This window comes from Indicator indicator, chromosome 6 (genome assembly GCF_027791375.1).
Source record: "Indicator indicator isolate 239-I01 chromosome 6, UM_Iind_1.1, whole genome shotgun sequence".
Taxonomy (NCBI): Eukaryota; Metazoa; Chordata; class Aves; order Piciformes; family Indicatoridae; genus Indicator; species Indicator indicator.
The window spans coordinates 18242795-18267317 of NC_072015.1; the positions used below are offsets into that span (position 1 = coordinate 18242795).

Here is a 24523-nt window from a genome sequence, read left to right on the forward strand (position 1 = left end):
AAAGGTCTGTATTTCTGTAGAAGTGGTACATGGAAGATACCCAACTGACAGAGCAGAAAACATCATACGCAGCTGGTATCTGAAAGCATGGTTCATGTGGGTGGTTATTTCATGTTATGGTCCCAAATAGGCTGGAAGTCTTGGTTTTTAGTCTTTATTCAGGTACAGTTGCTATTACAGTCAGCTGGAGTTTTGGTTGAATGAGTGGAATAAAATGCAGTAAGGACTACTCTAGGACTTCACGCTTTCTTTCCTTATCCGTGTGTTGGAAGCAGAGAAGAAACTCCTTGTTATGTTTTGCTTTGCTTTGGTGTTTTTCTTCTGCCCTGCATTAAAGTCTGCAAAGGCAAAATCTACTGCTTATTAAAGATCGTGAATAAAATCAATAACCTTTTTCTGGATGGAGTAGCTGCTTTCTAAGATCCAGTGTATTCTTTGTGTTCTGTGGTGACAAACCTCATAGTCTGTTAAAATATATTTTAGAGGTGTTCTTTTTCTTTCCCATTTCAGTCTTGATTTCATCTATGATCTATTTGAACATGTTTCAAGTCGCAACAACCAAGACACTCTTAAATGTGGAAGCAAGCACCGAAAACCCACTGTCAGTCTGCAGTTCAAGGTTAGTTATGTGTCATCTCTGTTAAATAAAACCTGTTTGGTAAAGAACAATTATAGGTTAAAATAAAGAAAACTTCAGCATTGCTGTCTCTTCTATGAAACTGCACTTTATTAACCAATAGGCTATAGTCTCTAGCTTCAAGCAGACACTATCTTCCACATCACACCATCTGCAGTTGCTTTCCACTTGCTTATTTGTGCTGATTTTAAAGCTCATATATGAAGTTGGTCTTTCTCATCCTGATTGTTCTCTCTAATCTAAAACCAACCAGAAAATCACACAAAGCCTTACAGCAGTGCTTGTATGCTGAGAAAAATAAGTACTGAATAAATACTTCATTAAGGTGTTGCCTTGCTTTTTAACTAAAAGTTTGGAAAGCATTTTTAATAAACACCTTTTTATGAAGCTTTATAGCCCTCCCTTCAAGTATGCCACTGTACAGAAATCTAGCATAAAGTCTATCTGCAAATTATTTAAAAGAGAAAAATTGGCACAAGCCCTTCACTAAATTGTTGGAATACAAGTCTGGATTAGTTGTCTTTCATTATGTTTGCGTTAATATATGTTTGCAGTGTTCACTCACTTTTTTTTTTTTTTTTTTAAAAAGGAGCAGACTCAAACCCCTTGAGGGCAGATTTCATCATAATAGACTATTGCTAAGTGTTGGAAAGAACAGCAAGGAGTGTATGCTGGGGCACACACTATGTTTTTTATTAAACAATGCTAATGTTATATTCCCTGGACAGCTTGCTTTTGTGCTATCATCTCTTGTCTCAGGCAATACCTACTTCTTATGGTGAGGTGATATTTACTAACTCTCTAGGATAGCAGAGGGTATTGTTTCCATGTAGTCATTTGTACCTGTGCAAAGCAGACATTTTAAGATGTTACTGTATAAAATTTCACCATATTTTTACTCCCACTTTGCAAGGCAGAACACAATGTAGAGTTCCTCCTCTTCTCTGTAAGAGCCCCTGGACAACAAAGTGTGGTAAAACATTAAATCCAAACATTGTTGCCTCTTATTTAAAGCTGCAGTAATGGACTATTAAATAGCTGGTCTGCTTTGCAACGAATTGACCTTCACATCATGCCATCACCAAAGAGTGGGTTAGGTTGGGGTTTTTTTCCATGTTTTAAAGGCTTCCAGGAATTAGTCCATCTCATTTCAAACGATGAACTTTGCCTTCACAGTTTTAGTCTCATGATAAGTTGACTAACCCTTATTTTCATTTGACAGCCTGCCTAATGTGGGCCTGGGGGTGCACAGAATAGCTGAGGTTAGATACCATCTGTTTCAGCCTATTGCTGTTCAGACTATTGCAGGGCAAACTGGAGGTTAGCTCATAGCCTGACAATGACTTAGAGGCATGCAGCACAGTGCAGAATCTGGCCATCTGTACCACAGATAAATGTGAATGGTTAAATTATTTAATATTAATAATTATGGGTTACATTATTTCTGTTCAGACTGGCCAACTTTTCTGGTAGTAGCCTGCATTGAGAGAAATGGCTTATTTGTCCATAAATAGTGTAATGCTCACACAGGTTTACTCTAGATGAAGCCTTTACTTTTTGAAGCTGTAAATATTTGTCTTTACAGAAAAATATTTGTCTTTTTATCTTCTGGATGTTTATTGTTTGCTGCCCCCAGACTCCTGGACTGTAGGCTGGCAAAGGCAAATGAACTGTCATTTATGCTCCAAATCACTTCAGCATTTGCTCCTTTTGCTCCGTACCAGCTCTTGTATACAGCCACAACTCTGCCTGTTGTCTTTATCACGTCATGTTTAATCATCAAGAAAGTCCTTGTTTTGCAGATTAGAGCAAGAATTTGTTGTAACATTGTGCCATTGGCAGTTTCACTCCAAAATATAAGGCAGGGCACATGGTGTTGCTCCTTTAAAAAGTGAATTTTCTGTCTTCTTAGCAGCCTGCTCTGTAGCCTCTCCACTGCCTGGCACTCTTTGAGAAGTGAAGCATTATCATTGCTAGTCTTCTGAGCTCTTCAGAGCCTAGGTTCTTCTATACATTCATTAGTATCTCTGCCAAGTAAATGCAAGACTTCAGTTTAAAATGGTTTATCATATTTAATGATACAGAATGAGGCAAGTTTGAATAAGATACAGAATGACGACTGAGGCAGGAAAGGTGTGGATGTGTAATTAAGGTAATAATCATAAAAGGGCTGAGGGGTTTTTGTGATTTTTATCTCCAGGTTGAGGTTCAGACAACTGATGGTCTAATTTGTATTGGGTCATTCAGAGTTCTAAAACTAGAAAAAAAACGTGTTTTCTGCTATATTTTACTTAGCTGAACCTTATAATCTTTTTATTGTTAGATGGAATTAACTATCACATGAAATTACTGTGAAACTGTCTGCTTAGTGCATTGCCTTTCAATAACATGTTTTCTTTACCACTGTTCTTTACTCAATTTCTGTTTAATTTCAGGAGAAGTGTTTTATAATCTAGTAGAGATAAAACAGTGTCTGCTGTATTGTAAAGTAACTCAGTTTTCAGAAATTTTTGATATTTTTTCTGTCCTCCTGACTTACATTTATTATCAGAGAGCACTTTTATTAAGTAAGGTTGAGGCTGCACCGGAGAGAGGAACTCCCTGTGCTGCTGATACAGGGGAAAATGGAAAAATGAGTGGGTATAGGGTAGTTGAAATAAAAAGGGGGAGTTTGATTTTGTGGGTATTTCAGTTTCACTTTAGAACCCTTAGTCTTCCTTTTGCCTTGCTCAAGTTTTGGTGTTTCCTTATGAAGTTTTCTTCATATCAAATGTATATGTTCTTCACCGTAAAATGGTGACGACAGTTTTGATCAGAAAGGTTGGTGGAAGAAACAGACATGCATCTATTATTCTGGATGTTTCAGAGCAAGAGCTTAGATGGTGCAGTAATTTCTGGTGTGTACCACTAGATGTTGCAGTTAGATGTTGTGTGCAGTGCTAAGCTGCAAGAGTTTTTGCTGGGTTTTGTTATTTGTACAGAAAGTCAGCTTGTGAAGTGCCATCTTCTTTTGCTCTGTGTTTTAGGAATCACTTCATTCCTTAATGGCAACACTGAGTTCTTCAAATCCTTTCTTTGTTCGGTGCATCAAACCAAATGTGCAGAAGGTAAGATTTACATTACCCTTATCTTTCATATATGTCTCAAGCCTAATCTTTCACTGCTTGTCTGGTTATTTAGCAGTGTGTGAAGCAGAGGTTAGCATTCCTCACTGACTTTGTAAAGGGCTTCAGAAGGTGAAGGCATTAGGAAAGGCTTTTGATTTTCCCTTTACATGTCGGCCACGTCTTTGGGCACCCTTAATAGTCATTGCTCCCAACTTTGATAAATGACTTGCTTTAAGGATGGTTATAAAAAGAAGGCAGAAGGTTGCACTGCACATTTGACAACTCTGTGAGAGTCTTTTTAGGAAAGAAATGTCAAAATTGAAAAGTTTGGTTTAAATTGCTGGAGGCAGTGAATGGTGGTACATATAGCAAAACTGATGTGAATGACTTACTCTCTTGTCATCAGACTCTTAGTCTTTCAATTCAAGTACAATTTAAAGTGTCTTCATAGTGGTTGTTCAATTCTGTTACAGAATTATTTTTAAAACAAACTTGGAAACTAAGGCTGACTGTGTCAATTTGTCTTTTGAGTCACAGATAATAAAAAGCAATGTCAAGACTCATTTAGGCATGTTGGAGGGTTCTCTAGAAATGAAGCAGTAATGGTATAGTAATTACAGCAGTTAATATTCTGAGTTTGTTGCATCTGGTTTTGGTTTTATAGACCATTATTCAGGTATGATCTGGTTATGGTGAAAAATGCATAAGACAGAGGTGCTAATGAATCTGGTTTATGGTTTTTACACAGCAACTTAGAAATAGGTGAGTTTCCTATAAATCCAGTTTTGCATGTTTTCTGGGATATCTGATTATTCAGGACATCAAACCTGGCAGATGTGCAGTTTATTGTACATCCTCAGTTGTGCATGCTTTTTTTCACTGTTGGCTCTGTTGTTGCACTGGTACTTGTGATGTGTGGTGTAGCATGCAAAGTGTGGGCACCTTAGCAAGAGGAAACAGCCTGGAAGCGGGTAAGACCTGCTTTCTGTATCCTGAAGTGTTTGATCCTCTAAGATGTGCAGCTACCAGGTAGTCAGACCTACATGGATGGAAGCGCCTTGGCTGGCACCTGGGGTCCATGAGCCTGTGAGCAGCAAACCCACTGATCACTGAAGGACAGCAGTTTTGAAAAACTTGGTTTGTTCTCTGCTCCCATTTCTGCCTGGAAGCTCCATCACTCTTATAAAGCCCACATGCTGAAACTGGAATGTAAGATTTCTCCTCATTTGTCCTTTTTCATCTGTAAGGATTATCTCCACAGTGCTAAAGTCAGAAGGATTTGCTATGATCAATGCAAGAACCAGGCCCTTGTTGTATTTCAATAGCAAGGAAAGCACTTGTGGCTCTACTAGTCTTCCCACTAGAATGCTTCATCCCTGACAAATTTGGCATATGCTACTGTATCTCTGCATATATTTTACTATCATTAAACCAAAGATCTTGCAGAATTAGCAGCTGTGCAAGCAGAAGGAGCTTGAGACAGCCTCAATCTTGGGAAACCACATCTAGTTGCAGGAGTGCATGCAGGAACAGATTGGGAAATCATGTAACAATCTTTTTCAAAGTATGTTAAAAAGTCACTGAAATTTTACATTGAAATGTTTGTCATTGGTTTCTAGTTGCCTTAATTTGGTTGCAAATTTAACTTGATTCAATGGCTTTAGCAAATAAGAAATCATATTTGAAGACCAAGAATAGAGAAAAGGGTCACGCAGTTTGGCTGGTGTAACTTACTCAGTAGAAGGCTTGATGGAAAATGAGAAGAAAAGCCATATATAATACTTGTCAGTGGCACTTTTCACTCAAGGAAGTGTTCTAAAAATACATTTTAGAGATTCACTGATTTAAGCTTTGTCTGATGTGCCCTGCTTTTTGTTCCCCTCCGTGACGCAGTGATCTTTGGTGCTATTCTTACAACATTGTTGCTGTTGCTTCTGTGCAGGTACAGAGCCAGGCCCATGAATGGCATTTGACTCCTCTGTATGTCAAAAGGATTCTGTGGCTGCACATCGTGTTAAACATTTCATAGTTTATCCTGTCATAAAACTTGTTGTGTCTTTTCAGTTAGACAGATGAAGGTGAGTCAGTTGGCATAGCTCCAAGCCAGCACAGCTTAGAGACAAGTTAGCTGTGCATGGACTACCAGGGATGACTAGAAACATAACTGCTGAAATAGTCAAGCCACTGAAATGGAGAAACTGGGACTGAGAGAAAGTATAAGTCTTCTGACTGAGCAATTGCTCTGTGTTTTCAGTCCATAGTTTTTACTCACAGTGATGGTGAGATGGAATATTAAAATGTCACTCTTCCAAAACTACTGAAACTGTGCTTGCAAATAACAAATTGTGTAAAAGAGAGGTGTTTTAATTGATTTTTTATAATACGTAGTGTTGAAGGTGAGCTGGACCCAGAGAGGCTCAGCAAGGAGAGAGCTGAAGGAGGACCAGAGGAGCAAAGCCCTCAAGCTGCCTGTTGCTCCCTGGGTTGTGTAAGAATATATGACACACCTGTTGGTGAGCATCCTTTGTAACTCTGATGGGTAGGAGCTGGTGGTGCTCAGGACCCTATTTTACACTGGAAATATGTTTGAATTTTGTAGGTGAATGAGGTTGAGCAGATGGATGACAAATTCAGAAGCAGAATGTGCAGCCGACAGTGCTTCTTCTGTTCTTCTAGATATTAAAATACATTCGTTTTACATAAGAGATGTGATAATTTATAGTAATTATTTGATGGTTTTGGTTGTTTAAAAAATAATTTTTTGATCATGTGACAGTGGAAAGCAAAACCAATTTAGCATATGCAGTAAACCACTGAACATTTACATATCAAAGCAGGATTTACACTCCCCTTTTTCCTAAGGGGAGCACACAGGGTGCATGGCCTTTTGTCACAAGACATTTCAGCAAGCAGGCCTCAGACATAAGAGAGGACCTATTAATCTTTGGGAAACCCCTGAACAATCAGTGTATCTGTTTTCACAGTTTTCAGTCCGTTCTGAACTAGCCATAAAGTGGAAAATTTCCCACTTGATATGCTTAACGAGTATTTTCTGCTAATGAAGGGTCTTTCTCCACAGCTCTCCTTATCTTCAGTGCAGCTTGCAAAACTGCAAATCATTTAATCCTTTTGAACTTTGACACACCTTTCTCTGTTTCTTAATCTCATGTTTCTTTTCCTGCCTCCTGTTCTATTCGGTAATGATTCTTCTCTGAGACCTTACCTTTTCTGATCTCCATCTATGCTTTTTTGTGCATTCGAAATTAAACAAAGAAACAAACAAACCAACAAACAAAACCCAACAATGATACAAAACCCCAAACAACAACAAACACCACCTCCCGCCCAAAGAGAAAACAACCAAACCCAACAAAACCCCCACCCAAATGCAGCAAAACAGCCTGTCTCTTTAAAACAGGCTAGCCATGAGCTGAATGTTTCTTTCAGCTTGATTCTATTAATACAGTTGCTAAGCCTTGGTGCTGCTCAGAAGATAGTTCAGGGTGTAAATACAAGATCCGAATTTCCTATGCCAGCTGTTTCAGAAGCAGAATTCTCCTCTTGGTCAGGAGGAGCCAGCCAGCCTCAGGCAGAGTGGCTCAAGTTCTCTATTTAGGAATTTTCTTCAGAAAATATATTATCATACTTTTTGCAAGTGGCACCCACCTCCAGCATCTGCATGCCTTCTGCTCTGCTGGTCTCTTAAAACTCATTATTACAGCTTGCTTCTGTAATTCCCAGTTCTGGGCAGGTTCAGATGTACCTGTTATCTCATGCACTTAGATAAGTGGGTGCAGCCACTTCTCTTGAGTTACAAATCTAAGTCCAATGTGGTCCTGATGGGCAAAATAGTGGCTTCATTAGAGCTGATGTGAAATATTTGATGTAGCAGGAATGTCACTCTTTTTTTGCCTGCTCATTTGTTGTCTGTCTCATTCTCTTTTGTTGTAATGATGGTCTTGCTGCTGGCAAGATAAAGGCTGCCTTCACAGGAGCTTGTGAGCTCTGAAGGGGCAACTATGTTTCTCTGCATGCTTTTTATATTAATTTTCTCATCTTTAAATTTCATTAGGTAAGGTAAGGAAATGAGACAAAATTGAACCTATATTGTAAACTTACTGCAGGGTAGAGGCTACAGGGAACGACAGAAAAGTGAGACTAGTAATAACTTTGCAATTCAAACAAAGACTGGTAGAAAAAGGTCTGTAATAAATTCTGTGAGGCTTGCTGCTGCTTAGGAATCCTATCGTGCTCCGTATTCATTTTGGGAAAATTGCTATTAAGGCAATAAGATTGCTAATATAGCTTCTGAGGCCAGAGCCATTTAAGGGATCAAGGTATGGCTATTGGCAGCTGCAGTGTGCTTTGGGGCACAGGTCATTAATAGCCATGAGACATCCCGGAAGAGCAAGCGTTATGTCCCCTGATATGAAATAAGATGCAAACATACTTTGCTTGGCGTCTGAATTAAATTTGTGTGCATAAAGTAGCTCAGAATCATTAGAAATGTTAAATATAGCATGATACCAACCTAAACACCAGTTAGAAGTATAGCTGAGGAGCATGGTACACAGTAACAATGAGAGAACAGCTTGGCCTGGTCTGTGAGGATGATTGTTTGCAGGGTATGGAACAGGTACAAGTTCAGGGAACACTGTATGTGAACTAGTTGTCAATCTGGAATTGCAGTATTGTCATATTGAGATAGGACTATGAATTACTGAGTTTGCCTTATAGAGAGGGTTTTTCTCAGAAATACAGATAAGGACAGTGAGAGTGTAATATCACTACATAGCACTGGCATAAAGCCTGGAAAGATGTTGCATGTTCTGCTTTGAATTTGTGAGCTTCAAGGATGTTCTACTATACCTTCAGCAGAGGATTGGTAAGCATCTGGATAAAACCTCACTTTTAAAGGTCTTTATTAAAAAAAAAAAAATCATTAACGAAGTGAGCCAGCTTCAAACTTCCATGTACAGCCTACTGCAGTTGTACACCAAGCATGGGCTTTATACACCAACATCACATGATCGGCAGACTCTTGGTCTCCTTACTGGGGAGTAGCTGTCTTTGTGGGCTTTTCAAGATGCAGAGCCCAGCAGTTAAAAGCTAAAGTTTTGGGCCCAAAGTGGAGATGTCTTAATGGTTTACTTATATAGTTGAATAGCCCTTCAGTAGAGAATCTGCAGTGTTCTCTGGTACTGGGAGATAGCAGATCACAGGATAAATTAGACTTGCCATTCATAAGAAAATGGGACTTGAAAGTGTGATCATTATGTTAATAGCTACTCTGTCATACTTTAAAGGGAATAGATTATAGGTCCATATGTGCAGTGCTATCTGCAAGAAGTTAAAGTCTAGTAGTATTCATTTATAGCTGTGTAAAATGCCCATATATTAAGAAATCCTTATTGCTCGTTTTAAAAAAATCTCTCTTTAATCTCAGTGGTTTCAATAAAATACTTGTTTTAAGATGGCTTTCTGACTGCCAGTTCCTGTTGTCTCTACTTCTGCAGGAAGAAAAGCCGTAAGTCCTGAGCATGAATCAGACTTCCTGGAGTAGCAAGGGTCAGGGAGCTGCTGTTCAGGCTCATCCTTTGGGAGAAGAGCAACCATTTCCCAAAAAACACAGCATGTTGGCCCAGTCTCACAGGCCAGCAAGTGCACAGGACCAAATACAAACTATTTATCTGTACCCCTTTAATTAGTTCATAAAGTTCATTGTTTGTAATCAGGAAGGCACTGTCATAAGGTGTGGCATCATCCTGGCCAACGCTGCTTAATTCAGGTACCTGGATCTTTTTGCCTTGAGTTTTGCAGAATTACATAGCTTCAAATCAAGACTTGTGGAGTATGTCCCAGCTGCATCATTTCTGGCACATCCCTTAAGTAATTAGATCAGGCACTAGAAGACTCCTTAGGTAAAAATGATAAGGAAAGTGGGTGTGAGGAAAGCAATTGCTCCTGCTCACATAGTGCCAGCAGTAATGTTATATATGAAGCAGCATCCCTGGCTAAAAGAACATGATTCCTGCAAGCTGTTCTGTGCTACACAGGCAGTGCTTGTCATCTTTGTCACCTACAAAATATCACTCCCATCACTGCTGGGCTGCAGTGTGTTGTTTATGCTGCCTGGGAGCCACTGGGTTGTCTCTTTGTCCCCATCTGAGAGTGTTGCTGCTTCCTGGGCTGAAGTAGGTCATTCCACTCTCCAGGCAATCACCCAGACAGGCATGTCCTCCTTCTTCATCAAGGTTTGTTGTTTACTAAGCAGGGCTGACTAGGCACCCCTTTGTTAAATGTTTGTCTTTCAGTGAGTGGTGTAAAGACTTTAAAATTGAGATATGTAAGGCTGGGGATAGAGATGGGAGCTGCCAGGAAGGGAGCAGATGCTGTGCTGTAAATATTGCATCAAACTCCAGGCAGTGAAGGCAAAAAGATTTTTGTATGGTTTGCAGCATGTACTTGCACAAGTTTTCCAGAAAGATGGTTTGGTAGGACTGTGTTTTACCAATGATAGGAGTAATTTTTGGATCGCAGATAGTAACTCTGGCAGCGTGCTCTTGTGAGCAGGCGGGGGGGTGCATCGGGAACAGATGCTGCTTTAGGAGGGGTTTGGGAGGACATGACCCAAACAGCAAAGTGCCAGAACAATTCTGGGGAAAAATAAAATGCCTGGGAGTGAGATATTTTTTAAGTGCAACACTTGCTACGTACTTCAGTGTAGTATTTAGAAATCAGAAGAATACTGACTGCTCTGGCTATTGATTTGTCAGTAGTAGAGGGTCTTACCACCTCCAGCTGATTTCAGGCATTGTAATAATTCTGCTTTTTGTGCCACCTGATTTTTTTGTGTGTTTTATGAATTTCTTCATATGTGACTGTGTGACATGGATGGGCATTTGTACAACTGCAGTTACTGATCCCAAGTCTGAAGTATTTGCTTTATATAAATACTGATGAGAGAACTTTTTTTCCTTCTCATGCACTCCACCAAGTATTTGAATTGCAAGCATTGTCATGCAAATGTACGCACAGAAAAAGTGTGTACTTCATCAGGCTTTGGAAGTTTTCTTCTTTAACTAAAAAAAAAAAAATCTCCCCATGTCTTAATGGCAATTTACATTCAAATCCTGTTTGCTGTGTTCTCATGGTAACTGCTCCCAGGGAATATGCACAGTCCATGACAAATAGACATCCTTAGAGCTCCAGAAAGCATTGCTAGGGTACAGGGTATTGTTCTCTAGCAAAAACTTTGATGCTCATAACTCCCTTGCTAAACTGTGTCTTAAGGCATTTTGTGCGTTTTATCTCTGAAGGTTTAGGAATTTGTTGGTTATTTACATTCTTGATGCCTATAAGGTGAGATTAGTCCTCATGTCCTGTTAGTCAGGAATATCTGCAGTGATTGCTGTAGAGCCAGCCCTCGCTAGGCTTGACTTCCTTTGAGTAGCAGCAGGAATGAATTAAGCAAGTACAGCCAAAGATATCACATGAAAGACTTGAAATACCAGTGAGCTGAAGAAAGCCCTGTTCTCTGTGTGTGCATAGCTGCAGCTGCTAAAGATTCAGTTTTTCACTATGGACGAACGCTGAAGGGTGAAAAAGCCTTTAAAAGGTAAGTGGTTTAATTCACACAGGTTGTTTAATAATTTTAATCTTGCATACTTGGAGTTGCTGTGGACGTGTAGAAAAAGAAAGTGGAGTTCAGCTGAGCAAGCTGTACTGGAAGTGTTTCTGGGCTTTTATTTTCTTTCAGAGATACATGCAGCATCAAGATTATGAAAAAACTACTAAATTTACTGGCCTGATGATGTGTTTGAATGCCCGGAGAGCTTTGCTGCCAAGCAGTCTGCTTTAATAAATCATGCTCTGTTTTAAAGTTAAAAGGATGATTGCTCACAGAGCAGAGAAGTCAGAAGTAGAGCTGTACGTGTAGAGCAGGGGGAAGACCTGTGTTGTAGTGATGGGCTGTTTTCTGGAGAAAGGTGTTTCTGTTCTTCAGCAGTCTGAGGTGTAGATTCAGAAAAAAAACCAGCTATGTAAAGTTTAGGACCGGAGTATTCCTGTAATTTATGGAGACATAAGGCATGGCTGTAGTTTTGTTCTGATTATATGGTAAGAAAGTGACACCAGGGACAAGTGTGTTTGGGGGGGAGGGGAGTCTAGGGAGATATCTGCAGCACCCATAAGTCTAAATTAATCTTGTAGTTTACCTGGAAGAAATTGATGGGGCACATTTGTGACAGCAATTGTTTTTGCCATAGAAATACAGGAAAGGGAATAAGCCTGCAAATAATAATTGGAGTAATAGCAGTGTATTTTGACTTTGTTTGCTGTGTCAACTCCCTGCTTCTGCCTCCAATGAAACCACCCAACCAGGCAGGTAGAATAGCTCTGTTCTTCACTACTGATTGCTTCTGGGATCTGCATTTTACTTCTTGCTTTCCCACTTAAAGAGCTTGCCTCTGCAAACATTATAATTCAGCCACAGGGTAGAAAATTAGGATAAAATTGCTTGAGAGAACCTGTTTTGAAAGGAATGAGTTTGATCCTGCATCATTGAAGTCTATGGGAGTTTTAGTCTGATCTCAAGAAGATTTGCCTTGCAAATCTAGATGGAGGAGATAGGATCTGAGAAAGTGCCAATGGGACTGGTAAAATGGGGTTCTTTTAGTTGTTCTTTTCTTACTGACGTTGTGTCCTTTTAATCCCCTAGTGGTAACAGTGGTAGAAGGTCAAAATAGAGGTATTTCTATTGTGTGGACCATCAACCATATGATTTAGTATTTCATTTACTAAAACTGCTTAGTTTCTCAAAAGATAGGATTTGTTTCTCATTTGTTGTCTTATTCAGAAAAATGAATTTGTAACCTGTAATGTAAATGGAAGCATAACAACAATGATTTTTTTTCCCCCAATACAACTAGATTACTGGTAGTATTGTTTAAGAGTAGACTTTGGTGAGTTGCTAACCTTTTTTTCTCTTCAGCTGGTGTGTGTGTATATATGTGTGTGTGTGTGTATGTGTGTGTTTCTTAATTTAGTCATAGGATGCAGTAAAGAAGCAAAGATTTCATAGGGGAAAACCTCACTGTGATGTATTTGTAAGGACAAAATACACTTCAGAACATCTGTTGTCATCTTGCAAGATGAGAGTTTAAATATGAAATATGTGATGAAAGTGCATCAAAGAATTTTGTCTTTGTTGCCTAACTTGCACTCAGGATTTACCTTTTTTGTTGGGTTTAAGCAGTTCATAAGCCTGTTCTTAGGCAAGGCACTAAGTTCCTAACAATGCCATTATTTCACTGTTAGAATTACAGAAGTAGAGTTGTGGTTTCTGTTGTATGAAGTGGAATGTACCAGCTGTAAAATCCAGGTTTCATGACATCAGCTGATTTGGAATTCTGTGACAGCAGCCAGCCTAAGCTACAGGAAGTTTCTGGCTAACCTATGATGAGGTTTGAGGTTGCTGGGTTTAGTTTGTCTCCTCCACAACCCGACATCCATTCCATGTTAAGGCAACAGGGAGCTGGGCAGCTGGTGCTACTCACAGGAACTTTGCTGGGAAGGTGGTAGCCCCACAACTCCTCAGGCTTTGTGGGCAGTGTTAGTTATGTTGTTCTGTCCCAAGCACAGGGTAAGCGTTCAAGCCTGTGAAGCTGCTGGTGAGCCAAGAAGCCCATGGCACCATGTAAATCATTTGGGACACATTTGGGAAGTTTTTAGTTCTGGCTGCCACCTTGGATTGTCACACACACCTGTGAGCATTCTGCAATGTTTGTTGTAGAAAAGGGAAGTTTGTCACCCAACTCCTAGTGCTGCCTTGTATTTCCATTTTTTACATGATAAGATCAATTCTGGCGTTTTGAAGGTTACTTTCTCTGGATCTAAGTATGTGGTAAGCAGGGGCTTTTGTGGGTCTCAAAACATTAATAGTCGAGCAGAGATAAAGTAGATTGGTTGAGAGAAGATACCCACTTTCAGAAAGACAAAAATCTCCAAATCCTTTGTGATACTGGCTTTCTCAAATGAATGGCTGTCCCAGATTCAGCATGAAAAGGATGAATGTATCCATCTGCAGCCTACCAGCCACATCATTTGTGCATATTTAGCCAAAAAGAGAGTTCAGCCTCATAAATTAAGTAATCTTTCAAATGGAGAAGTGATTATTTCTTTTTAAAAGTGGTTTAGTGAAAAAGTTTTAAATGTAAGCAGATAATTCACATAGCAAATAAAGTCCGATTTGGGGAAGCTGATTCTGTCTTCAGTGCCTCTTTCTGACTCAAACATGAGGGATTATGTTTTGTTGTATATTCAAGCCTGGGCTAGGAACTTCTCAGGGGAAAAATGGCTTTCAGCTATGCAAAACTGTCATTTCCCTGTGATCACTGGTGTGCACATCCCAGTGCATCTGAAATCAACTCGTGTTCTTAAAGGGCGTGTACCTCTCATTGGCCTTGATTAGCTCTGAGCACACATCTAAATCCTTTGCTTAAGTTATTACTGCTTTTATGCTGTTTTAGGTGTGCTGACTGGTGCATAACAGAGTACCTGGAGCCATGATGCCTCTTGTCACACAGCTTTCAAGAGGAGTAAGGCATATGTGCTGCTCCCTTACAGTTTTGTACCCAGCCTAAAGTTGCAAGTGGCCTGTGCAGAGGAGGAAGGAAGGCTTGCTCCAGTGGCATGGAGTCCATGCTGCTGGCCAGTCTCAGGAGAACATAGTTAGTGCTGGTATGTCAGCAGTAAAAATGCATCTAACCAATCATGGGGTCTTAACAGTGTCTTTTCATCATGATCAGAAAGTGGAAAAGAGGTAGGAAAAGAATCCACTTCTGGGGCAGGAAGAGCCATACTGCTATTTAAATGTGACACAGCAGATTGTAAAACCATTCTCCACAGCATCATCTTAAAAGCAAACTCAGAGAAGATGGAACTTGCCTTAGAAGCGAAGAAAGGCCATCATTGACCAGTGCGTCCCTTACTGTAAATTCTGCAGGCTTTGTGGAAATGAGTAGCACCATCACAACTGCATCACTCAGAAGGTGGTGGAATATTAAATTAATTGAGTCCTGATGTAATTTTACTGTTTCATAATTCGTTCTTTTTTTCTCACTGTGCATGTGTGTGTGTAGTTGAATCTGTTAGCAGCTTGAGAACCATATAGGTGTTAAGGCAGATTTCTTTCTTGCTGTCCATTTTGGATAACTCTGCACAACGCTAATAAAGCAAAGTTAATTTATTCACAGAATCATATTGCCAGGGTTGGAAGGGACTTCGAAGATCATCCAGTTCCAACCCCCCTGCCATGGGCAGGGACATGTTTCATGAGATCAGGTTGCCCAGAGTCACATCCAACCTAGCCTTAAAAACTTCCAGGGATGGGGCTTCCACCACCTCCCTGGGCAACCTGTTCCAGTGTCTCACCACCCTTATGGTGAAGAAGTTGTTCCTAACATCTAATCTAAATCTCCCCTCCTCTAGCTTGGATCCATTCCCCCTAGTCCTATCACTATCCAACATCCTAAAAAATCCCTCACCAACTTTCTTGTAGACCCCCTTCAGATACTGGAAGGCCACAATAAGGTCTCCTCAGAGTCTTCTCCAGACTGAATAACCCCAGCTGTCTCAATCTGTCTCCATAGGAAAGGTCGTTCACCCCTCTGCTTATCCTTACAGCCCTACTCTGGACACATTCCAGCACATCCATATATATATATTTTTTTTTCTTATAATAGGGGCTCCAGAACTGGATGCAGTACTCCAGGTGGGGTCTCACAAGAGCAGTGTAGAGGGGGAGAAATGTCTCCCTCAGCCTGGTGGCCACACTTCTCTTGATGCAGCCCAGGATGTGATTGGGTTTCCAGGCTGCAAGCACACACTGATGGCTCATATGAGTTTCTCATCCACCAGCACCCCAAATCCTTTTCTTCAGGGCTGCTCTCAAGCCAGTCCTTGCCCAGCCTATATCAATGCTTGGTATTATCCTGACCCAGATGCAGGACTCTACACTTGGTCTTGTTGAACTTCATGAGGTTGTCATGGGCCCACCTCTCCAGCCTGTCAAGATCCCTCTGGATGGATCTCTTCCCTCCAGCGTGTCTGCTGCACCACCATAACCTGGTGTCATTGGTGAACTTGCTGAGGGTGCACTCCATGCCACTCTCCACATCACTGACGATGATAAACAAAACTGGTCCCAGTACTGATCCCTGAAGAATTCCCCTTGTCACTGGCCTCCACTTGGACATGGATCCATAGACAGCCACTCTTTGGGTGCAGCCATCAAGCCAGTTCTTTATCCATCTCGTGGTCCATCCATCAAACCCATATTTTACCATCTTGGAGACCAGGATGTTGTGTGCAGGGAAGTGGTGAAGCTTTGCTCAGGTCCAGGTAAACGATGACAGTTGCTTGTCCCTCATCTATTGATGTTGTGACCTTGTCATAGAAGGCCGCCAGGTTTGTCAAGCACTATTTGCCCTTGGTAAAACTGTGTTGATTGTATCCAATCACTTCTTCATTATTCTTCTGCCTCAGCAGTGCCTCCAGGAGAATCTGTTCCATGATCTTATTGGGCACAGAAGCGAGACTGACTGGCCTATAGTTCCCTGAATCATCCTTTTTTCCCTTTTTGAAAATGGGGCTTATGTTTCCCCTTTTCCAGTCAGTGGGGACTTCCCCAGACTGCCATGACTTTTGGGATATAATAGAGAGCAGTTTAGTGACCTCATCCACCAGTTCCCTCAGTACTCGTAGATCTATCCCATCGGGTCCCATGGACCTGAACACTTTCAGGTTCTTCAGATGGCCACATACCTGATCTTCACTCACAACGGGCAGTTCCTTCTTCCAGCCCTTGCCATTATCTTCTGTGATCCCAGGAGTGTGGTTGGAGCCCTTGCCAGTGAAGACTGAGGTAAAGAAGTCATTGAGAACCTCAGCCTTCTCCATATCACTTGTCACCAGTTCACCTGTTTCCTTTCTGAGGGGGCCTACACCTTCCCTGGTCTTCTTTTTACATTAATGATCACAGAAACATTCAGGTTGGAAAAGACCCTAAGGATCACCAAGTCCAACCCATAACCCTACTCTGCAAGGTTCATCCTTAAACCATATTGCCAAGCACCACATCCAAACAACCTTTAAACACAGGGTTGGTGACTCAACCACCTCCCTGGGCAGCACATTCCAATGCCTGACCACTCTTTCTGTGAGTTTTTTTTTCCTGATGCCAGTCTAAACCTACCCAGTCGTATCTTTAGGCTGTTCCCTCTTGTTCTGTCACTAATTACCTGAGAAAAGAGACCAGCACCAAGCTCTCCACAGCGTCCTTTCAGGTAGTCATACAGAGTGATGAGGTCTCCCCTCAGCCTCCTCTTTTCCAAACTAAACAGCCCCAGCTCCTTCAGTAGCTCCTCATAAGGTTTATTTTCCAGGCCCTTCACCAGCTTTGTTGCCCTCCTCTGCACTCACTCCAGCACCTCCACATCTCTCCTGTATTGAGGTGCCCCAAACTGGACACAATACTCGAGGTGTGGCCTCACCAGAGCTGAGTACAAGGGGACAATCACCTCCCTACTCCAGCTGGACACAGCATTTCCGATACAAGCCAGGATGCCATTGGCTTTCTTGGCCACCTGGGCACACTGCTTGCTCATATTCAGCTGCTTGTCGATTAGAACGCCCGAGTCCCTTTCTGCCAGGCAGATTTCCAGCCACGCTTCCCCAGGCCTGTAGCATTGCTTGGGGTTGTTGTGACCCAAGTGCAAATTCTAAGAAAAATGCCAAAGTTAGACTGACCCTATCTGTGACATGTAAGATATAGAAGTAATTAACATACTGATTACATGATATCAGCTAATGAACTGGGTCATTTATCTGGGCTACCATACAACTCTTGCTGTCAGCTGTAGTTACAGGAGTCCCCAACTCTTTCTGCAAGACTGAATTTCCCCTTTCTAGACTTACAAAGTAACTGCAGTGTTATCCATTGTCTCATACTTTTAAAACTTAAAGCAGATCTTCAAGTACCCATTGCAAGTCTGCTTGCAGTATAGCTTTTAGGCAGACTCCTGGTGTCCTGGGCTCTCCAGGTTGAAGCAAGCAGTTGATAATGATGGCAAACAACAAAAGCTTTGGACAGCCTGATGGGGCTTTTTTGGAGCAGAGGGTCCTGTGTGCTGGTCATTTTGGCAGGGGTTGGTGTGGGGTCCTGGGGGAGCCAGACAAGAGGAGTGTTTCAGGAAGGCTGGGTCATGGCACCCTTGCAGACAGTAGCCTGGAGGCAGCAGCCCGGATGGGATGGGAATAATCTGCCCTTTCAGGACTGCCCGACCTCTGGTGTCCTAGCAACCCAAAGCTGTTCAGCTGAATATTTTGTGGCATTTCTGATTTACACATGTCAGATACTGGCTATGATTTAAGCCTGGCTGATTTCCCATTACTGCCTTCAAACAAAAGTCTCAATACAGAAAGAAGAGGAGAAAGGATTCCTTAGGAGATAATTTTATAAAATCATCTTTTGTTCCTTTTTTTTTTTTTTCTTTTTCTTTTTTGGTGTAGGAATTGCACTGGAACATTTCCTTGCTTGAGAAAGCACTGAGCAGCAGTTCTGCACATTACATCAGCTTTGTGCTTTGTAGGCATCTTTTATGAGCCAGTGAGGGAATAAACTGTGTGCAGGGGTGAAATGTGTTGGAGGAGAAACTGCTTGTGGCCTCAATATTAAAAAAAGGGTGTGATCAAGTGCCAGCTTTTTAATGTTGCTTGAATCTGATTTTGACTTTTTGGTTGAAAGTTGCTGGTCCTCCATGGCCATACAAAAAACACAAACATTCCACACTTAAATAATGTAGATTTTACTGTTTTAAACCTTGTAGTTTGCAGAGGCATTATTCATTTTTGCTGTAGGGTTTTTCCCATTTTTAATGATTAGAGCTATTAATGTGGAGGAATGCTGTATTATTTGATGGTGAACATGTAAAGGCTTCCTAACGACTTAATCTAAGCTAGTCTATAGTACTTCAGTCTGTGTCTGTGCAGGCATCCATAATAAAATCTCAACCAAACTTCCCTTACTAGACCACCACTAAATACTTGCATATGTAATGAACTTGCTTGCTGCCAAAGCAAAGCTTGCATGTGGGAAAGATGATTCTCGATTCCACTGTGTGCTTCAGGCCAGTAGCTCTGTGTCTTATTCTGCCCTGGTGCAGTCAGTCTTTTGGAGTCCCAATAACAAAGATTACAGAAGTCAACACTGAGCTTTTCCAAGTCCACACAACATCCTGGTCTCCAAGCTGGTAAAATATGGGTTTGATGGATGGACCGCTCGGTGGATAAAGAATTGGCTTGACAGCTGCACCCAAAGAGTAATGTCCTTGTCCAAGTGGAGGCCAGTGACAAGTGGAGTCCCTCAGGGGTCAGTACTGGGACCAGTCTTGTTTATCATCGTCAGTGATGTGGAAAGTGGCATGGAGTGCACCCTCAGCAAGTTCACCAATGACACCAGGTTATGGTGGTGCAGCAGATCTGCTGGAGGGAAAGGGATCCATCCAGAGGGATCTTGACAGGCTGGAGAGGTGGGCCCATGACAACCTCATGAAGTTCAACAAGACCAAGTGTAGAGTCCTGCATCTGGGTTGGGGCAATCCCAAGCATTGATATAGGCTGGGCAGGGACTGGCTTGAGAGCAGCCTTGAAGAAAAGGATTTGGGGTGCTGGTGGATGACAAGCTCAATATGAGCCACCAGTGTGTGCTTGCAGCCTGGAAACCCAATCACATCCTGGGCTGCATCAAGAGAAGTGTGGCCACCAGGCTGAGGGAGACATTTCTCCCCCTCTACACTGCTCTTGTGAGACCCCACCTGGAGTACTGCATCCAGTTCTGGAGCCCCTATTATAAGAAAAATCTGGACATGATGGAACGTGTCCAAAGAATGGCCATGAGGGTGATCAGAGGGCTGGAGCACCTCTCCTATGGAGAAAGGCTGAAAAGAGTTGTGATTATTCAGTCTGGAGATGTTATTGTGGCCTTCCAGTATCTGAAGGGGGCCTACAAGAAAGCTGGTAAGAGACTTTTAGGGTGTCAGGTAGTGATAGGACTAGGGGGAATGGATCCAAGCTAGAGAAGGGTGGATTTAGATTAGATGTTAGGAAGAAGTTCTTCACCATAAGGATGGTGAGACACTGGAAGAGGTTATCCAAGGAGGTGGTGGAAGTCCCATTCCTGGAGGTTTTTAATGCCAGGTTGGATGTGACTCTGGGTAACCTTATCTAGTGGAAAGTGTTCCTGCCCATGGCAGGGGGGGTTGGAACTAGAGGTCCCTTCTGGATCCTTGAGGTCCCTTCTAACCCTGACAATTCTATGATTCTATAAATGAATAAGAGTAGTATTTTTCCACAACTGGAGTGCTGAAGAGGAAATAGTTAGATCTTTAATTTGCCTTGCTTTGTGGCAAACTCAGGAAACCATTAGGATCTACTAGAAGGAAGAGAACACCTCGTTTTCTTTGAACTGTCCGGTGGCTTTAAATGGGTACCTACCATGGTAAGTTCTTCCCAAAAATATACTCAATGAGAAACAGGTGTGCCTTCTGGTTTAGCTATGCCTTGCTTTAATTCTCATGCTTTTTTATTTCTTTATCTGATGTATATTAGAGAATGTTGAATGTATGCTCTTGGTATAGCTACTCACAGATTACTATCAAAGCTTCTCAGCTTTCTCATTGATGAGCTTTTCAAGGCTTTTCTTGAAGTCCCTTACTGTTTTTTTTAACTCAGATCTTTATTGTTGCATTTTTTAACTAAATAGTTTCCAGTGTAGTGGTCTTCTTTATTGTATTCCAAAGTTGGACACAACATCTCAGAGCAGTTACATAGCTGAGGAACTCAGCTTAGCCCACAGATCACTAAACTAACTTCTGAAATATTGGAGAATTTTTAATATTCTCTTTAAAATAGTGCCCCAAACTAGAAGCATATCAAGATATAAATGGCATTCAGGCATGCAGTCCTAAAGGAATAGAGTGTGACCAAATCTGGAGAAGCAGCAGGTGGGTACCCAGGACTGAAGCAAAGAATAATGTGAGATTTGGATTTAGAGTCGTATTCTGCTCTCCCTTTGCTCTATGAGTTGATGTCTCTTGTCCTAATGGGGAGTGTGATGTTGGCTCCTTCCACCCATGCACTGCAAGCTTTTGTGGCTGGAAGTGAGGTTCTTCCATCTCCTTTCTACTTGCCTGCAACAGAGCAGACAAGGGAATATCCATGTGTCTTCTCTCTACCCTGTATGGAGCTGCAGGGGAAAATGGTTGTGCAGTTTTTTGTCACCAGGGAAAGCAAAGAAGAGTTGTGATAATGTGGATGAAATTTATCTGCACTACTATTTCAGGATGTACTCCTGAAGTGATACTGTGTTGGTTTTTTGGTAAGAACCAGCTACATGGAGGGTTTCACATATTCAAGTGTGAGATTACTTGTAGTAACACTACATTAGGTATTAGAAGTACATGGGATTAGATTCTTACATGAATGGTTACAAGAAGAGTTTTCCAGCTATGTCAGATTTTGGCCATGCAAGATGAAATTGATCTTGAACAGGTTTTCTCAAGTATTTTCATCTTCATTTTCTATCACTTGATGAAACTTCATATCTTTCAGGAATAAATGTGTGATACTAAATACCATTTTCTGAAGAAATCATGTTAGAGGAACCATCCTAAAACATGACTTACTGCTTTTAAGTATAGAAATGGATTTATATGCACAGCCTGACAATAAATTGTCAAATAACAAAGAAACCAAACTTGTGAAATGTGACTGAAAAGCCTGGCATGGGAGAATGAAAGTACAGAAGAAAAATGAAAAGAAAAATAAGGGTGGGGTGTCAGTTCATGTAAGTTATGTGATGTTGTTGCTGACATGGAGGGTCAGAGTTTTAGCATTTGCAACTGGTCTGTATAGAGCAGACACAAAGCAGTATGTGCAGTTGTTTCAGTGACCATTGTATTGAGTGACTGCAACATTGGTGTTGGCCATATTGACATGGAGTTGGTAAGGAAGGGCAGCTGTCTTTGCAATTAGTACCACAGCATGTTTCTTCATGGTATGTCTATGGCTATAAGGCAGTCTGATTGATTTTCTTCAGGAGAAGCCTGCTGACCATTCATAATGTAGGGAGAATGAGGCCAGATTGGGGTTTCATCTCTGGGGACTGGAAGCTTTAGTGAGGATGACCTCAGATGAAATGGCAACATGTTAGTCACAGGTGGAGAAGGAGGGTCCATGAAAGTTCCAGCTGGGGTCCATGCTGTGATCCTCATCCTCTCTCAGTATGTTGAGACCCTGTCAAAGCAGCTTCAAACCTTATCCCCTCTTTTTCCAAATGCTCATAATTGCCTGTCTCACATGGATGGTCCTGCAGTTGCTGTTGCAGGACAGTCAGCCTATTCACTTGCTGTGCATTTCAATGGATTCCCAGAATACTGTATTCAAACAAAAAGGGCTCATTTCAGCTGAAAATTCATGTGGTAACGTAGCTCCACACATGCATTTCGGAAACTTAAGTATCTCCAATATTCAAGCCTGTGCCTTTAACTATTTCACTCCTATTCCATGAGCTTTTAACCAGTGTGTAAGAAATAACAATGTCATTTTGCAGAGGTAGCATTCGTCTGGACTTCTGCGGGCAGTAGACAAACTGTCTTACTTCAGAAGAAATTCTGTATGCCTTCAGGAAGGAAGGTTCACAAAGAGGCTGTTGTGTGTTTACTCAGGGGCAGCATTTAGTCCATACAAACCAAAGAGAAGATTACTCTAAAATGCAAGTGTACAGTGACAATGACTAATAAAAAGTAGATAAATAGCTGCAAGATTGTGAGGTTATTGATTATTGTTGACAAAAGCATGAAATTGCAGCAAGCTGGTCAGAATAATTTTGAACATCTTTTCTCCTACAAGGACGATACTTCCAGCTCTTATCTTCGCTATATATATATGTATACAGACAGGAGGGACCTGAAATATGACTACAACATCTTAGTAGGTGGATCTAACTTGGCAGTGTCTTCACCTAGCTGAATTCTTTAAACATCAGTGCAAATGGGCACTGTGGTAATGTACTTCTTTGTAGCTCTGAAATGGAATGCTGTCTTAAAAATGCCCTTGAGGTGCTCTCACTTGTAAAGTAAGCTGGGTGACAAACAATGTAAATACAAAAGCATTTTCACATGCATTTTTTGAATCTCCTTTGTCTGTTTTGGTACAGTAGAACTCTACAGTAGAACTCTAAAATTATAGAGGAGTATTATTTTTAGCACAGGCAACTCTAACCTGTGGCATAAGGGTGGCTAATTCTGAAGTCTGTGTCTTCTCTGAAGTACTCAGAGCTGATAGATCAGTCATGCAGGCCAGATGCAGTAGCTGGAGTTGTAGAGAAGATCAGCCAATTCTGTAAATGCAGGACTGTCGTATTTAAACCTCTAGAGATTGTATGCAAGAGCCAGCATATCATTACTGAGTTTGCAGTGAAAATTGTGCTGGAATTTGCTGCAGAAGTTTTTGAGGCACGAGTGCTGTTGCAGTACACCCATGTTCTTTTTCTAGTAACTTAGTAATTTTTAAAGGCTTTTTATCAGGTTTGGGGTGGGTGTGTGGGTAAAGGCTGGAACTTTGGACATGCAAAATACTCAACTGTTATTTCAGGTTTATCCAAATATTCCTTGACTTGCCAGGGCCATGTGGTAGAAATACCAAATAAAGATTTTAGCTGTGGTGTGTTCTTTGTTTTAATTCTGCTATATTCTTATGGTGTTTTTCTGTGGTCACAAATACCGTGGAACAGTGAGGGAATGTCTTTAAAAAAACAGGCATCTGTGTTGAGGCCTGAACCTGATCCAGGAGCAGCTGGCTGCATGCTGGAGAAGACTCTTTCTTTGAAGTATGCTTGCCCTTAGGTCAGTGGGACCTGATGCTCGAGGGCCTTGGGAGGATGTGCACAGGTTTTAATGCTCCTTGTGCTGGAAGTGCAACAATTCTGAGGTTGAAACTGTTGAATAAGCTGATGCTTTCAAAGCTTACAGTGCAAGTGACTGCAGTAATGATGGCTAGAAGAGCAGGAGGTGAAATGATTTGTTGGAGTTAGCAAGGTGACCAACATAATGGTGCAGCTCAAGTCTATCCTGGCTTTACAGTGAATTTTCCTATTGTGGGTGCAGGAGTTTCATTTCTTTCAGCTTACTGGCTTGAAACCTTAGCATGAGTAAAGGTGGCTGAGCAGTATGTATGTGTAAGAATTGCTGTGCATAAGGTGATTTTAAAAAAAGGTGAATAATGGGCATGCAGAAATTTTTGTATCAATTCAGCTAGACTATATGTTAGAAGTTAATTTATTTGTGCTTTTCACATTTATCTGGGAGGAATGCCTGGGACTGATTTTGAGTTGTGGAGCTGGTGACTGAGATCTGAAGACCACAAGCACTGTCTCAGAATGATCTTGCTTAATAATCCCACTGTTTCTGAAGAAATACCACTACAGATTTGGATGTGAAAACAAGTTCACTATAAAGCGGAGGAAGAACATGGTTATATTGCAACAGCACTCGTGCCTCAAAAACTTCTGCTGCCATTCCTTGATAAAAGTGAACTATCTATTGAAAAATTGAGTATCAACTTGAAGTGGATTGCATGTCTCAGATAATTTTTTAAGCTATCAGTTGAATTCCTTTTCTGTTGCCACCTTTTTTTATAAATTTGACCTTAATTTTTTACT

General features: G+C 41.2%; 1 protein-coding gene across 1 annotated transcript in view; it reads left to right on the forward strand.

The window, feature by feature from the left end:
- Positions 1-24523, forward strand: part of MYO10 (myosin X) — a 147227-nt gene that overhangs the window by 86320 nt on the left and 36384 nt on the right. Inside the window, exons 18-19 of the mRNA XM_054381938.1 lie at positions 511-619; positions 3664-3744. Coding sequence (XP_054237913.1) covers positions 511-619; positions 3664-3744 — 190 coding nt within the window. The remainder of the gene's footprint in view (positions 1-510; positions 620-3663; positions 3745-24523) is intronic.